This window comes from Ursus maritimus, unplaced genomic scaffold (genome assembly GCF_017311325.1).
Source record: "Ursus maritimus isolate PB19 unplaced genomic scaffold, ASM1731132v1 scaffold_12, whole genome shotgun sequence".
NCBI lineage: Eukaryota > Metazoa > Chordata > Mammalia > Carnivora > Ursidae > Ursus > Ursus maritimus.
In genome coordinates, this window is record NW_024423564.1 from 19,162,397 (window position 1) to 19,180,576 (window position 18,180).

General features: G+C 33.7%; 1 protein-coding gene across 4 annotated transcripts in view; it reads left to right on the top strand.

Moving 5' to 3' along the window:
* Positions 1 to 18,180, top strand: part of COL11A1 (collagen type XI alpha 1 chain) — a 188,222-nt gene that overhangs the window by 104,854 nt on the left and 65,188 nt on the right. For all 4 annotated transcript variants that reach the window (XM_008697640.2, XM_008697642.2, XM_008697639.2 and 1 more), the window contains 7 exons: positions 1,611 to 1,664; positions 1,790 to 1,834; positions 1,981 to 2,034; positions 2,175 to 2,219; positions 5,714 to 5,767; positions 11,174 to 11,227; positions 15,571 to 15,624. In XM_008697640.2, coding sequence (XP_008695862.1) covers positions 1,611 to 1,664; positions 1,790 to 1,834; positions 1,981 to 2,034; positions 2,175 to 2,219; positions 5,714 to 5,767; positions 11,174 to 11,227; positions 15,571 to 15,624 — 360 coding nt within the window. The remainder of the gene's footprint in view (positions 1 to 1,610; positions 1,665 to 1,789; positions 1,835 to 1,980; positions 2,035 to 2,174; positions 2,220 to 5,713; positions 5,768 to 11,173; positions 11,228 to 15,570; positions 15,625 to 18,180) is intronic.

The window sequence follows — 18,180 nt, forward strand, 5'->3', positions numbered from 1 at the left end:
TGGTATCTGTTGTATATGTCACCTGGAGAAATTGTTAAAAATGCAGATTCCTGGATCCTCCTGCCAGAGAGATAGATTCTAAAAACATGGAATCACTCTAGACTATTTTGATACAGAGGGGGCCGCATATCACTTGGAGAAATATTATTTTAGGGGTAATTCAATCCAAAGGAATGGATAAAAAAGCAGGGAAAGGATTCAAGTCAAAGAAGGCTTTATTATATCTCCCTAACATATGGGGAAGTGTGTAAAATCTGAATGTCTACTACTCTGTGCTAGATACTTTACACATTATTGCATTTAATTTGTATAGTGGTCTGAATAGGAAAAGTGAGTATTCGGAAGCCCTCCCACACTTTCCATAGTCTCATAGTTAGCAAGTTGAGGAGATAGGATCTGAACCTTAATCTGTTCTATTTCATGATACAATGATGAGGCAAAACAATCACAGTTATGTTAAAAGGAATCTCTGAGCAGATGAAAATCTGGACATATGCACGAGGTGAAATGGGAGAATTATATTCTATCTGTAAGATATGGCTGTTTGTGGATGAAATGACATGATGCTTTTACTGTGCTTATTACATCTCTAAATAACCAGTATTTATTGTTATCTATTATTATCATTTTTATACCTTGCCTTCCTTTATCCTAACCTCCCACAAATTCAAAGTGCCTATAAGATGTGGGTGAGCGCCCTCATTTTGCAGGAGAAAAGACTATGCTCAAAGAGGATAAGTAATGTACCCAACTTACTTAGGTGAATGTATGATAAACCTAAGTCTTGATTTGTCTTCGGAATTCCAAAAACGGTATTTTAATGCTGGACTTTCTGACTTAGACTCTCAGCTAGATCCAACCACATTCAAGCATCAAACAGAAAAGGTGGAAGAAGATTTTTAGTCTTTATGATTTTATTTAGTTCTAAAGGTATAAAAATAAACTAAAAAGTGGTAAGTACACAAATGCAATAATGTTAATTCAGGAAAACTGTTTTATAAAATTCCTATTTTAATAATTATCCATGCTCATGAAAAATAGGATTTTTCTTCCAAGTTGAAGGAAGTACGTAGAATTGTAAGTCAAAATTATTGTATATAGGGGCGCCTGGGTGGCACAGCGGTTAAGCGTCTGCCTTCGGCTCAGGGCGTGATCCCGGCGTTATGGGATCGAGCCCCACATCAAGCTCCTCTGCTGTGAGCCTGCTTCTTCCTCTCCCACTCCCCCTGCTTGTGTTCCCTTTCTCGCTGGCTCTCTCTATCTCTGTCAAATAAATAAATAAAATCTTTAAAAAAAATTAAAATTATTGTATATAAAATGTCCTTTAATTGCTATTTTCTAATATGAGAAATGATAATATTTGATTAATTATTTTAAAGTTAAAAACTAAAATATGTTTTATCAATTCATGCTTTCAATGCTTCAGGATTTCAGATATCACTGTAAGTTCATTTTCAAATACATGCATAGAGGTTGTATGGTATCTTAAAATTCTATTTCTGATTTAACTATTACCAGCTTGTGAGACTCAGTGTGTTCCAACAGGCTTACAGCTTGTGGCTAAAAATGTTAGTTACCATGCTCATTGCTTATGATTTTTATTTTTGTAGGGTTCTACTGGATTTCCTGGATTTCCAGGCGCCAATGGAGAGAAAGGTGCACGGGTATGGTATATTGCCCTGGACTATCGAATATCAGTGTTCTTGCATGAGTACCTTTCTCTCAGCACTCGACTCACAGTGGACTGTGATTCGCTGCATACTGAAACTGTTTGAACTGTCTTTGGCAGGGTGTCGCTGGCAAACCAGGCCCTCGGGGTCAGCGTGGTCCAACGGTGGGTACCTTCATTTAAAATCATGATTTTCATTTTTCTGTCTGGATTTAATTTTCCAAGATAATGTCTTCAAAAATAAAAACTGATCCTGTGCTTTTGGCTGTGCTTGGCACCGGATCAGTTTTATTTTTTGCTCTTCTCTGCAGGGTCCTCGAGGTTCAAGAGGTGCGAGGGGCCCCACTGGGAAACCTGGCCCAAAGGTATTATGAGTACCCCTCCCATTTGGGTTTGCTCTCAGTTCCTCTTCAGAGGACGAAAGCCAGGAGAAGGAATCAAAACTGATTTGTCTTTTCTTTTCTTTCTTTCTTTTTTTCTCTTTTGTTGTTGTTGCTGTTGTCAGGGCACCTCAGGCGGTGATGGCCCTCCTGGTCCTCCTGGTGAAAGAGTAAGCATGATATAGTAGCATAATGTAAATTAATATTAATATTTTGCAAGTGTTTACATTTCTGGGAAAAGGTACATATGCACAAACATGTGTCTGCAAAAACATGTATACAGTAATTTGCAAAATCTAGACAGAGTTTAAAAAATACCTGTATTTTTCATTGACTTCTTTTTAAGGAAAGCAGAATTAGTTATGTACTACTAATTTTGTTATCGAAATGAGAGTAATATTGTGCATAATTGCTCTATGATGTCACTCTTAAACTCAAGCCAAAACAATTTTTTTTTTAAATGTCCACGTAACACCTGTGCCTTCTTCATTCCCCTTGCTTTCCCTATGGATATTCATTTTGTCCATGGCACTGGAAGCAGCATTACGCTGGTAAAATGCAAGCTCCCAGTAGCCATTAAGTCACAATCGATACACATTCAAATCAAGATAAAACATCTATTCCAGTAAATAGAAAAACTATTTAGCAAATTGATTTTCAATTGATATAAAATAAAGCTAAATATACATGAGTAAGCATGCCCTTTATTTGTTTTCTTTTGGCAAAATACAGAGTGTTTTGTAGCCAGAGTTTTTGAAAGCTATCTTCTTGAAAGAATTTTAAATATAAATTCTGTATTACTGTTAAATTAGTCTCACTTCTTAATATTCTATAGCAATGGTCAGTATTATGCAGTCGTAGTAATATGTTTTTTGTATATCATTGCTTAAAATTTATAATAGATGTTTCACCAAAAGAAAAACAGAAACACTTTGTGATGTTTATACAAAAAAACCTGAGAATAAGTAGTTTTGGGGGGGCAGGGAGACAAAGTTTCTATTTGTGACAGAAGTGTCAGTAGATAAGACACAAGAATAAACATTTAATTATGGTTGTTTCAAGGTTTTGGGTCATATTTAATTAAATTAAACTTCTACTAAATGTTTCTCACTGTTGATGAACTAGTCCCAAATTGGGCCTATTCTGTACATTTTGAGTTCATAAATAATATATACATTTGAAAAATTTTATGGTCAAAGTCATCTTAAGAAGATGTAGTTTACTTAACATGGCTAAATCATTAAATGGAGTAAAACTATTTCACAAATTATAGCAGAACCAGGAGTTTTGTCTTTAAAGCACAAACTTTTTTGTGCTCATATTTTGTGTATGGATTCCAAAATATCACGATCAACCATATGTACTTACAATTTTGGAGCATAACACTGTGGCCCAACAACATGATTACCTGTAATTGTAAAAATCCTTTGAGAGTAAGAAAGTATTTTTTGAGGATCAAAATAAAGGTTATCACAAAAAAACTTTGAAGTAAGCTGGTAACTATTTTCAAATAACATTCATACATTTTAAATATACAGAACACATTTCCTGTGTTCTGTGTAGTTGATGAAACCTTTTATCCCTAATATATCCTCATTTTCTGCAAAGGATTTTACCTCTCATAAACTTTTCAGTTATGTCTTAGGCATAGTTGAAGAATGACAGAAATATTATCATTAAAATATTTTCTTCAAAATATATGACTTGGGAAGTTTAGGGGGAGAGTTTTGTAGTACCATTGGACTAGAAATGGAAATACCTATTTCTGCCCATGACTTCTTTAACAATATATTTGTTTATAAGTATACACAGTATTATATGTACATATTATATACATGCCTTAGGATATATATATATACTCATTAGGATATGCTGCAACTTAATAATTCCTCATACTCGTGATTTGCAGATCATGGATGTCTGTTATTAAAGACTTCGTTCATAGCTTTTAGTTGGGTCTAAGATCATCAGATTTAGCAAAAGCAAAACAAAACAAAATAAAAACAAACAAAAAGACTAAGACACCCAATTAAATTAGAACTTTTATAAAAACGACAGAATAGTTTGTGGTGTAAGCATGTCCCTCACAATATTTGGGACATATTAGATTATGAATTATTTATCTAAAATTCAAATTTCACTGAACTAGGTATTTTATCTCGGAACCCTGATTGGTTCCAACAGGTTCCAACATTATCTTTACACTGAGTATGTATTTTCCATTTCACTGAAAAGTATTTTGATTAATACAGACAGAACATGTCAACACTTTTTGTGGAATTTTATAAAGACCCACTTTTTCTTTATATTCTTTAGAGAAGTGACTTTTGAAAATTTTTTCCTTACATAAATTTAAGTTCAAAATCAAATTTATTTGAAAAGGAGCCAAAATTTAAAAAGCAAAGAAATGACATTTTAAGAAATTAGAAAAATTGAGCTTGCTATATAACCTTAAAAAATACTATTTTTAAGGTTTGTATTTAAAATAAAACTTTGTTTATAATATTCTTAAGTTATTATGATAGATACTGAAGAATGATAGCTTCATGCCTTAAAAAGAGTACCAAAATTTGGAACTCCCAAAAGTTGCCCAGTGTTTTGGGTAATCGCACTGTGATATCTATTTATTTAATGACATATCTAACTTTGAAGGTTTTTTTGATTTTAAGTTGGGATGCTGGTAATAGCAATAGTGATAATTTCTGAACTAACATTGGCTTAAAAATGATAATGACATTTCCCTTGGAAAGGCTAAACTGTAAATTAAAAAGAGTAAATTCTATTAAAATCTAATTTAGTAAACTTTATTTTTTATTTAAATATAAATAAATCTATTCTAGTTGAGTTACTTAAGAAATCTTTTTATATTACCTTCCATTTTATATATATTTCTGTTAGAAATGTAATTGTTATATTCTGGGAACATAAAGGATTATCTTTACCAATTATTTTGCTGTTTCTATATTAAGGTCTACTTTCTGCATTTTAAAGATATGTAAATATGAGTGTTGAATAATATAGTTAATTAAGCATCAAGAACAATATTATAAATTTTATTTGAATTAAATGTTAACGAGAATGATTATACAATAAAATGTTATCATCTTGTCTACAAAAGAAGTTTATATATGAATAAAATGAAATATTGACATCTTCAAAAATTAATTTTAAATATAGAAATTTGTTAAAGTCTTTCTGGATTAGCCACTTGTTTTTTTGTTTTGTTTTTTTTCTTTTAGTTTTGTTTGACTGGAGCCAGAACATTTGTAGAGTCAATTTAAAAAATAACTTTTTGGGGGAAGGCTATGGAATTGAAATACTTCTTTTTAGGGATGTTTCCAACCAATGTTAAAAGTCCAGCATCTGTGAAACTTCTTGATACATCTATGTTCTGTTCACTTTTAATATGAATTCTAAATATTTACAATTTTCTTGATTTAAGACCACTGATGTGATGTGTGGTTTTGGGTGCTGAATAATGTGAAAAATCATGCACTTAGCTTGTGGATTAGCATAGATTATCCTGTTGCATTGCCTCAGTTTGTCATTATGGTGAAGAAGCTGTATGCTATGTTTTGGTTCATCTGTAGAAATAAACAGTAAAGTATAAAGATGTATTTTTCAAGGCATAGTCTTAAATTTCTCCACCGCTTTTTCTTTTCAGGGCCCTCAAGGACCTCAGGGTCCAGTTGGATTCCCTGGACCAAAAGGCCCTCCTGTAAGTGCCATAGGTTTTCTTAATCTTTCTCCATTGGACAATGTTTCCAAATTTTTGAGCTTCATAGTTTATATTTTAAATAATTTTTAGGTACAAATATTGATGAAAATTCTAATAAAAACAAAATTGCAATTGATAATGTCAAAGAATGTACATTTTTCAATTTGTTCCATTTATTCAGTTTCAGTTTATTGAATGTTTCTGATGTAATTCAAATATATCTTAGTAAATATCCTTTCAAAGTATATCAAAGACAGAAACAACATTGCATGGGTGGTATTCTCTCAAATATTCCTCTCCTGCAATGAATATTACTGATGGCATTAAAAACTGTTACTGATTCTTAAATATTTGTTTTATCAGTATTTCTCTTTTGTCTCCCATCACCCAGTGTATCCTTCAAAATATCACTTCCTAACGATTCTGTAGTATTCTGATGTTACTTACATCTCATTATAGTTTATTTGTATTTATTATTTTTGTCTCTATCATGCATTCTTTTAAACAATGTAATGCTAACCTTTACTTCCTGAATTATACCCTTTTATAAAATTTGCTCAGATATTCAAATATCTTCACAAAGTTAATGAAATCCTTTATTCTCATACTTAAATATTCCTGGGGACATAGGACATGCTCAGTGCTCAGCTGTTTTCTGCTTCTTTTCTTAGCAACTACTCAGAACCAGAATTAACTTACCCACTATTTTAGTCCATTTTGGCTCCTATAACAAAAAAAACCCAACCAAACAAAACAACACACCCAGAGACCAGACAGCTTATAAACAATAGAAATTCATTTCTCACAGTTCTGGAGCCTGCAAGTCCTAGATCAAGGTGCTGGCCTGGGCGGGTGAGGGCCCTCTTCCGGGTAACCGACTTTTTATTGTATCCTCACGTGGCAAAGGGGTTGGGGAGCTCCAGATCCTTCCATGTCACTGATCTCATTCATGAGGGTTCCACCTTCATAACTTAAGCACCTCCCAAAGGCCCAACTGACTAATACCATCACCTCTGAAGGTTAGGATTTCAACATATGAATTTCAACATACGATTTAGGATTTCAGCATGAATTTCAACACAGAGTTTTGGGCCATAGCACCCGTGTGTCTAAGGAAGTTGTTCTCAAAGTGTGGTCCTTGGGTCAGAGCATTGTAGCACCACTGGGGATTTGTGAGACATGCCACCTCGCTCAACTAGAGGGGCCCAGTCTGGGTTTAGCAAATTCTCCGGGGAGTTCTGATGCACGCTCAAGTTTGTGAGCCAGTCTTCTGGTCTACACTAGATAATGCTATGCAAACTCTAATGTGCATACAAATTGTGTCGGTACCTTGTTAAAAATGTAGATTTGACTTAGTAGGTCTGGGGTGAGTCTTGAGTCTTGACATTACTTGAAAGGTCCAGGTGATGCCAATGCTGCTGCTCCATGGGCCATACTGTACGTGACAAACTAAAAAATATTTTGGCTGAAAATAAAACCAGCATAGTTTGGATATGATCTACTCAGCAGGAAGCTAAGTATTGTTAAAATTTTCAGTCAATAATTTGAGAATCAAATGTTTTTTCACTGTAATAATACAGATAACTAAATCATTACTAGTAGTTTTACTCACATTCTGGATATTTTCATTTGGAGGCTCACTGATATACATTTTTCAACTGAATATTCTCAACTGATTTTGAACTGAATCTTTTTGACAAAACCACAGCATTCACCTTGTGTGAGGAAGGTATATGGGACTTTTTATATATGCCAGTATTTCAAAAATTGTATATACCAGTTCCCTATTTTCAAATAATTGTAGTTAACCAAATATAGCCCAATAGCAATCTTGCATAAAGAAACGATTCAGAAAATTCTGAACTAAGACGTTAAAATTTTAAATAAATGTTGCATCTGATTTCATTATACTTTTAAACATGTTGAAAATAATTTGTAACTAAATGAATATGGGTACCCAATTTTTTATTGAATTGAATAACCCTCAATTTCACTGATAACTTTCAAATGTGCCTTTTAGCTCACATCTTTAAAAAATGAATTATTTATCAAGAAATGCTGACTTATAGTAAATATTAAATGTTGAAGCAATCCCTCACTTTTGGCAATAATTTTTAGACATTTTGTTTAAAATATTGTTTCAACACTAACAGTTTTGCTTTATTACTGCAAACATATCAAAAAGGACTGTTATCTATATTACAGTATTTTGTCTAATGCAAATAGCTAATATTAAATATAAAATAGTATCGATACTACCTGCATATAATGTTGTTTACCCACTATCTCAGTTTCCTTCCAAATGTAATATTGTCTTACAAAGTTTCACATGTAGAGAAGTGAAAATAGTTACAAAAATGATTATATACATAGGACGCATAAGTATTTTGAAACCATGTACATAGATCATTGTTTAGCAACATAAAATCCAGTGATATGTATAACTTCCACATTATCATACCATTTATATTTGTACATATTGTACATATTGCTAAGAATTGTTTCCTTCATGGAATGTAATTTTATTGTCAAAGAAAGCCATTTGACCCATTTTTTCCTCAGACTTTTTCAGTCCATTCTCTCATGTATCTTTCAACAAGTTTTGAGCCATTAATCATGCATGCATTTTGTCTCTAAGAAGTATTAGAAGTATAATAAATGCCTACACTTGAGAAACATGCAGTCTAGTTGGAGAGACACGACACTGTTAAGGAACATTGCTTTCACTGCTAAACAAAATGATTTTTATACTCTGTTTCTGTGACAAGTGAAACATTAGAGCATGAAATAAAAGTACCTATAATTTCTCTGGTATGCAGTTTTATAACATTTAGGACAGAGTGCCTTCATCTCTTTCATACAGAAAGAAGAAATTCAGGTGGAGGGCTAGAGCCAAGCTCCCTTTTCTACAAATTAATTGGCTCATCTTCATTGTAATCAGAAAATGTGTATGCGTGTGTGTGTGTGTATATTTTTATATATAAATTCACACAGATACACATACATAAATGGATTATGTGCTTGGAATGTTCATGTTTAGAGTCTGTTAATCTCATGCCAATGTCAGGATATTGTTACCCTATTTAAGAAGAATTTTAACTTGAAGTGATTAAGATTTATAACACAACTATTATGACATACATTCTATTTATAGAAGAGGAAAAATAAAAATTCAATTCCAAAGGGAAGTGAAAAAATATCCTTAACATTTATTTATAAGTGTCTTTTCACAGATTGCGTTGCACACTCTCATTTCGATAAATTTGTTGCCACTGCCCTTCAACAACATCAAGGGGAAGTCTCTTTTGACCAATAAAATCATTATTTTAAAATTAATGCCATGAAATTATTTGGTAATTATTCTGCTTTATCTTATTGGATAGTAGTGTGGGGCCATTACAATTATTTAGAATTAATCACTTAATATTTGAAATATATACTTAAATCAAGAAAAATGATGATGGTATGAATTCTTTATGTAGTCTATTAACACTGTTCCTCACAATATGTAGTAAAGTCATTAAAAATCATGTATTCATGCCAAGGTGACGTCATTCTGATCTAGGACCACCATTTTAAAGGGTTATAATATTTTGCAATAAAAGTGTAATCTATGCTTCCCAAATCAGCAAATATAATGAGATATTGAAATTTATATTTACAGATTTGCCAGAAAACATGGAAATGGTTTACGCTGATGGCAAAACACATCATATGAGGGGCATTTTAGTAGAGAGGGGAAAAAAAAGCCTCATTCATATTTACTATCCTTTAGCTGCCACTCTCTGTGTTTTCAATTAAAACTTTTACTTCTGCCCCCAATTGACTGCACATTTATTCCCATATGTATCAAAATAATAATAAGCTACAGAATTTGTTTTTATTTACTGTTTTGAATTACTGAACTTACATGGAGCCACTATGAATTAACTACTTATATCTGTGTTTCATCTTTAAACTGAGGGCAGAGCTAACTCTTATATTACTGTACACCTAGTGCCTAATACATAAATATGTAATAGATGGTTTTGAAAGAAGAAATGGTTCAATGTTGGCCAAAAATGTTTTGGGGCCTTGGTTAAAAACATTCCAGTTTTGGTCTTTTCAGAGGATGTTACTAGTATCACTGAGGTGATCCTGGGAAACATGAGCAAATCACTGAGCAAGCAATAATCTTGTGAAAAGTCATAAGAACAGTCATTACTTACAGCTGCTAATTCACATGGCAGCCAGGGACGAGATGAGATCAGGGAGCAGGGCTGGGACTAGACACTGTCAGGAGGTCTTTCTCCTGAACTGTTGGAGCCAGCGTCAAAGAAGTCTTACTCCAGTGAAACAAAGCTGTCAGTGAAAATAATCTTATTTTGAAACAAAGCCTTTTTTCTAACTCAGTATAAAAATAATTGATATTTTAAAATAGATTTTTGTAAATAATGCATTTTTAAGCTAAATAAATTTCATTAAATGATTAACATAGTGTGAAAGGTGTATCTGTTATCATTAAAAATGTTATTAAAATGATCATTTCTCTTCATTTATCCAGAGGTGAGAATATTTCTGCCTATACCTATTAAACCTGTTTTGAAATCTGACCCCAACACTTAATGGTTTCTGAGTAGGGCAAATAATCTATAATGCAGACTAAAGAAGCAATCTATTTCTACTAAGGATCTAAAACACAGGAACCACACAGAGTTGTTTACTTTAAGTGCTTAGTTAATTGCTTCATTTATTTCTTCAGTCATGACACAGACAGCATCCTTTAGAGAAAGTGATAACATAGTAGATTTTCTGTCCAGTGCTTAACAAACATTCTGTGTCCTATAGGATATTTAAGAAAACTCACTGGGAAAATTTGGCCCTGATGACTTCCAAAATTGAGCATTGCACCTTACTTTGTTCCCTTTACTTGAAGCAATTGAGAGACAAAGTGCCCTTGGTTATGTTTGTATATCTTCTCATTCTTACCAGTTAGAAGCTCAGACCACCACTAGAGGACACTATCTTTCTGCTATCCAAATCTTGAGGCGCGGGAAATTGAGTTAGGGACAGATCACCAAAAAGAGGGGAAAAAAGCTCATTTGTCAAGTACTGAAGAACTAAGCCTTTTTGTAAAATTAAAAATACAGATCTGTGTGAGTATGTTTTTAAAAAATAGATGCTAACAAAATCATTTAAATGTAAAATGTTCGTAATGGAGTTATACAATTTTCTCTTGGTCACAGTTATGGATAGAATAATCCTAAAGAGGTACACACACATACTACCATATATAAAATCAACAGAAAATAAAATTACGACACCTAATGAAAATACGATGAGAAAATTGTCTAACAGATTACATTTAAAGTATAAACAATTTCAAGATGATTTACGACATGTGGTATTTAATATTTGTGATTTCAGGGGCCACCTGGGAAGGATGGTCTGCCAGGACACCCTGGACAACGTGGAGAGACTGTAAGTGACCCCGCTCTTTTGACTGAAATTTTCATCTCTAGTACTTCATCGTTTCACAGAAAGCTACTTTATTATTAACAGCTACTTTCCTAGGTTATGGACAATGGAGAAATTAATTTCATTGAAATCTTTATTTAAAAATATACATAAAATACATAAATAGACCCAAATTTGTATCCCACCACAAATGAATATACTTGAGGATATGGGGTATTACTTGATTTGACTGTCCTTATTGTCAATAACAGAACTTTGGGGATGAGTTGACGGAGAAGACCCCATTATCTTTTGGATACTTCTACAAGGTTGTCCACCTTAAGCCTTTCACAAAAGTATTTGTTTAAAGATATATTCCATCCAACCCTATCACACGTTCACTCTCTAAAGGAAACACATTACACCAAGCCATGCATTTAATAAGTTCTTCTATCCAGAACAAAGGGATGAAATATTTTCTGATGTTGGAACCAGAAGTCTATAACTGGGTAGAAACTATGTCAAATGTCTCTTCTAGCCTTAGTAGGAAAATGTAAATGAATAAAATGTAACTGAATTTTATTTTAAAATTATGAGGACTATAACATGAAATAAATTGTCTGAACAACTTATGTGAATACAATGATTTGGGCAGGGGGGAAACTGGCACCTTAAGTATGGTTTAAAAATCCCAGTGAGTTTGTTTGTTTATTCTGCTACTGTTACAGAACCATGTGCCTGGCTTTTCCAGGGGGATGTTAATCTAATCAGAAGTTATCATAGCTTAGCACATGTCCTTGGACTCCATTCTTGGATCTCACCATTGATTAATTTTATCCAGATTTCTTAAGGAAATCACAACACAGACTAGCTTTGATGATGTGGTTCAAAGTCATTTTAGGGCACGCAGCCAGCATGAAGACATATGAGTTGCATTGCAGTGCACAGAGCAACAAATCTGAAAACAGGATGATTTTTTTGCGTAGGATAAACAATCTATCAGCAGCAACTCAATTCCTGTTTTGCTCACCAAGCGATGATTCTTAGTGCAACAACTTCCTCATTTTAGTCAGGTTGTAAGCTTCAAAATCTTGGATTTCAAAAGCAGAATCAAATATGACTTAGTGAGACCAAAGTGTATAATTGTTCGGTTTCCTCCCGGGAATTACATCTGCATGAGGAGCATAAAATAAACTCGTTAATGGAGAATCCATACTCAGATTTGCAAACGTACTCTCATTCAAATCTTGCAGTCAATCATTTTTAACTAAGTCATTGTGTAACTTTGTGGGAGTAACTCTAGAATATTCTCAAAATGTCTTTTGAAAAGGGGATACCTAGAGAATAGGCATTGTAAAATCCCTTATGTCTTCAATTTAATCAAGACCTTCTGCTTCTATCCAGAGGAGCTATATTATATATAACATTTAAATTTAAACAAAGCATATTACAATAGCATATTAACTAGTGATTCTAAGACGGATACTTTCCTCTAGTAGTTTCTCATAGACAAAGGTTAGAATTATTTCTGGAAAATGTATTCCTGATTTCAAATCCACTTTTAAGAGCAAGAGTGAATCATCCTCTATTCAGCAACCTTTCTTTCTCACCTTGTTCTGTGCTGACTGGGATTCAAAGGATTGCCTTGTACAAGAAAGAGTCAGAAACTAGAGTAGCCGTATGTTACTATATATGTGTCACCTTATTTTCTTTTGTTATATTTGAGATTTGTCCCCAGTGAGAAATCCTTGAATTGAAGTTTCACTCTGACATTTTACAATTCAAAGCTTTTTAAGGCCACCGGCAAAAGTTCAAAATAAATTATGTTATACTGAAAAAAAGCAAGTTTGTCTCAGGAACACACTGCCAAATCCTATAGTCATCCTAAAATTAACTTAGTCTCCTACAGATTATCAGAATAGGAGTTAACGTTTTTATTGGGTCTTACAGCAGACCGAATGTAGCAAATTGATCTCCGTTTTCAGGGACTTTGAAAAACATAATTTAACTTGTTATTCTAAAATTAAGTGGCAAGTATAGTCTTATTATACGACAATATTGAACAAGCACACTCCACTGTGAACTACAAAAATTTCTTGTACATGGTTTATTTGTGTCACATTTATTGGATATTTGCAAATACTCTGAACGTATTAAAGGAACAGACATAATATAAACAGTGCTGTCCTCCAGCTTCTCCCAAATCAGTCACCCACTCAGATATCCTAACACCCAAGGTTTTCTCTTTCCACATTTTTCACAGAATTTCCTCAATTAAGCATTGTTTTTTAATCACTTTGTTTTCATTAATTATTATTACAATCATTTTTTGTATGCTGTTCTTGCTCTGACAGTTACTAAGGAAAAAAAAATAACAAACCTTGTAAGACCTTTTTTTTTTTCTTCAAGTTCGGTATTGCATTTGTATCTTCATGTCAAACTTAGTGATCAGAAATTGGGAGAAGGCGTAATCCAGACAGAGGGAACAAGCTATACAAATACGTGGTGTATGGCTATTCAGAGAAAGGTTAGAAGATCAGCATGGCTAGAATGTAAAACACATTCTATGATGTATTCCCCTTGTATTAATTTGTTTTGCTATTTTTTAAATATTTTTAAAAAGCTTTTATTTATTTATTTGACACAGAGAAAGAGAGAGAACAAGCGGGGGGAGTGTCAGGCAGAGGGAGAGGGAGGCTCTCCACTGAGCAGGGAGCCCTAGGAGGGGCTGGATCCTGGGACCCCAAGATCATGACCTGAGCTGAAGACGGATGCTTAACCGACTGAGCCACCCAGGTGCCCCTGTTTTGCTATTAAAAGTGGTTTCTCAAGACAAACTCTGTTGGTCTCAAGAATTAATGGTTTAAAAAGTGGAAGGACTCTGTTTTCTTTCCCTGAAATGTCAATAAAATTACAAACACAGGTTCTTTTCCTTTTTCCTACTTATAAAATTTTGTTATTATAAATAATTTAATCACTTATCTGGAAGGTTGCGATACAAACACCGGACTACAGTTTCTGCCCTTTGCTTTTCAATCTTATTATTTCCAGTCACATGTTGCCATGAATACTTTTGTAGACACTACTTGCTTTAACTCAGTTCTGAAGGTTTTTCTCCCCGTATTTTGAAGCTACTTCTCCAACTGTTAAATGTAAGTTAACTTACATGGAAAGAAATTTGCCCATCATAAAACAGTCATACACAATGAATAACCCACAAGTCTAGAGAAATACAGACACCAAAATATATGCTCAAAGGCTTTGTTAGTGACTACCTGCTGCTTACGTCTACCAGGTTTTATCTTAATGGTTGCATTATTTACAAGGTACATTTGTAACTGCATTTGGGGGGGGGGGGGTTAAGAAAGAATACTGATAAAATGCTGAAATGATTGCTAATCAGGCACAGTGTTCTTTTTACAAATGTACTCTACATCCTGTTTTATTTTTGTTTTTATTTTGTTTTGATTCTATTATTTTATGTTGGAATGCAGGAAAGGGAAATGCATTAATATCACAGATGATAGATTTATTTCTGTATATAGAACCAGTGGACTGTTTCAAGAATGTCTGCATCATCATTTATTTCATCCATAAACATTCTTACATTAAAATCCTCGCTGTGATGGGGCACCTGGGTGGCACAGCGGTTAAGCGCCTGCCTTCGGCTCAGGGCGTGATCCCGGCGTTATGGGATCGAGCCCCACGTCAGGCTCCTCCACTGTGAGCCTGCTTCTTCCTCTCCCACTCCCCCTGCTTGTGTTCCCTCTCTCGCTGGCTGTCTCTATCTCTGTCGAATAAATAAATAAAATCTTTAAAAAAATAAATAAATAAAATAAAAATAAAATAAAAACCTCGCTGTTGTTTGACCAAGTGGAATAGGGCTCAGAATACGTTTTTCCTCTATCTTCATTCCATTGTCTTCTTTTCTTTTTTTAATTTTATTGAAAGTAATCATTGGACTATTATGTGAAATAGTGAGGATGGTAAATTTAGAATTTTAAAGAACACTGGAATAGAATAACTCATATTTAAGCATTTAAAAAATAAGTATTTTTAGGGGTGTCTGGGTGGTTCAGTCAGTTAAGTATCTGACTCTTGATTTCGGCTCAGGTCGTGATCTCAGGGTTGTGAGATTGAGCCCCACGTCCGGCTCCATGCTCAGCTCATGCTTGGGATTCTCTCTCTCCCTCTTCCTCTGCCTACCCCCCCAAAATAAAGAAATAAAAATAATAAAATAAAATAAATTTAAAAAATAAGTATTTTTAACCAAAAAGTGACTTTGTTTTGACATGAGTTATCTTACCAAATTTTAACTTATGCTTTTGTCATGTATAACTTTAACAGATTATGCTTTCTTTCCTTAGGGATTTCAAGGCAAGACTGGCCCCCCAGGGCCAGGGGGTGTCGTTGGACCGCAGGTATGTCCATTTACTTTATATCTCTAATAAGATTTATTTTCCTGTTTATATTTTCATCTTTTCTATGCTGTATAAAATCTGCCCATTTTATTATGATTCAAAATGATGTATTTTAGATTTTACATCACATTTAAATAAATGCAACTGGGCTACCTCAAATAAACTTTAGCAAACTATTACTTAGCTGAAGAGATTTTTCAGTTGGCTGCATAAACAAAAGAGAATAAAAGAAATAATGAAAATTAAGTCAGAAAATTCACAATGAAGTTAACATGAAAGCCTGACCATAGTACTGTCTGCGAAAACCAAAATGCTTTATTAGAAAGATTGACCATCATCTTTCCCCAGAATTTCAAATACAAAATGACTTCAGATTTCTGAGTATAAATTAGATTCAGATGTAAATATATTAGAAATATAATATAAAACTTTGAAAACAGATTTTTTCCTTAAATTATAATATTTGTAGAATATTTCATGTTTAAGATTTTTGTCTTTATAACAATGATTTCCATCAATGATAAAATATTAGTTTGTAATCTTTGAATATGTCTAAATAATGAAAGTGACAGATAGCTTTTTCAACATAGGTGGCAGAAAGAGTCTCAAAAATTGATGCAGTAGACTGAATTGTAGAATAATTTGTGAGAATAGGAAATATTTATTCTGGCAAAGTGGTATTGAATGGAAAGAACGCATTTAGTTTACTCAGCTGGAATTTCACCCCTGCTAATCACAAATCATCGCAAAAGAGCAAGAGCAGTTGAATAAGTGTTTTAATTATTTAATTGCTTTAAATAGTTTTTTTCTCAGCCTATAATTAGTTCTTAAGACTTTGTAACTCAAATACACCCACACACACAAACACACACACAAATGTGCACATTCAAACATACATATAAGCAGAGAAACAAAAAACTGCATCTTCTTTCTAGGAGCATGTGTGACAGAGGCAAAAATGAAGAATTCTTGGAGTGATTAATCATTTAATTCCAGAGATGAATCCTGAACCTAGGGAAATGCTATTTATTCTTTTATAAGAGAAAAATGTAGCATGCATGATTTTTTTTTTGCATTCTTTTTGTGTGTGTGTGCTGAAGAACTCTTTTTATTTTAAGATTTTATGTATTTATTTAGAGAGAGAGCATGCTGGCAAATGAAGGTCAGGGCACAGGGAGAGGGAGAGAGAGAATCTCAAGCGGACTCCATGCTGGGCGCGGAGCCCCATGTGGGGCTGGATCTCACGGTCCTGAGATCAGGACCTGAGCCAAAATCAAAAGTCAGTTGCTTAACTGACTGAGCCACCCAGGTGCCTCCGTGCTGAAAAATTCTTAACTGCTTACCAGTTTTAATTAAAAAAGAAAAAATACTCCTTCAATAATTAGCTACCCTTATTTTTTCATTTCACGCAACTTCATGGCAATTTTCAGTGAAAAAATATAACTTAAAGAATGATTCCTATTATAATCAATATCCATGAATAGGAATGGAATTAAAGTCCAAATAGAATGTAGACATCAAGGGGCTTAACTGAATAGTTCAGGACCTTACCCCTTTGAAAATTCATCTCTGCCTAATGTAGACATCTGGCTTCTGAGATCTTTGTTGTTATTGTTGTTGTTAAAGTATCAGATGTTTTACTGAGGATGCATTTCCATTGAGTTAGTTTTCTTTATTGATTCTTTTAAGAGAGAATATCCAATCCCTGATTTCAGTAAACTAATTTTCATGTTAAGGCAAAATAAGTGATTTAATAGGAACAATGTTGATCATGATATTTGATATTTACTCCATTTTTTGTAGTCATGTGAATCACTGCTCATTTTTGTCTCAATGGTGATAGCCATTAAATTAAGGATCAATTTTACCTTGCTTACTACTGAAATTCCAGTGATCAGATATCCAAGAAAAATTCCTTTGTGGGGGAATGTTTGTACATTAATGATAAATTGGGGACTTTCAGCAATATATAATTAAAAGAATTTAAACCTAGAAATTTACAGCCAAATACGAGACAGATCTATTCTTTATCCAAGACCAGAGGTTAAGAATCTGTTGCATTTTTAGAGAAATAACAGGGAATGATAATGCATAAACAACTTCAACAACACTTTCCACTGTTTAACAACCTTAGCATCTGGAAACTTTCCCTTTATATGTCTTTAACTTAAATCCTTCATTTTGCTTTGTTCTAAGTGGAGATAGAGAGCAACTGGTCACCATTCTCTATTTATACTTGAAAGCTCATTAAACTTTAGCACCACAGAACAGCACCACTCAGGGGACACATAAATGACCCGACATTTTTCACTTTGGCATTTGCAGCAATTTAAGGCAGCGGGCTATTTGTTACAGCCTTTGGCCAGGAGGAACTGCCAGCCCAAACTCACGGCCTGCAGGATCTCCCCGCTACATTCCCTAGACTTTGTCAAATGAATATAAATTAACTATAGAGAGGTCTCCAGTCGTGGAAATTCCAAGGAGAACTGCTTTGGTTGTTTGGGTTCCAGGGGACCGAGGCTTATTATCAAGCAGTGATTCATTGAGTAGCTACCA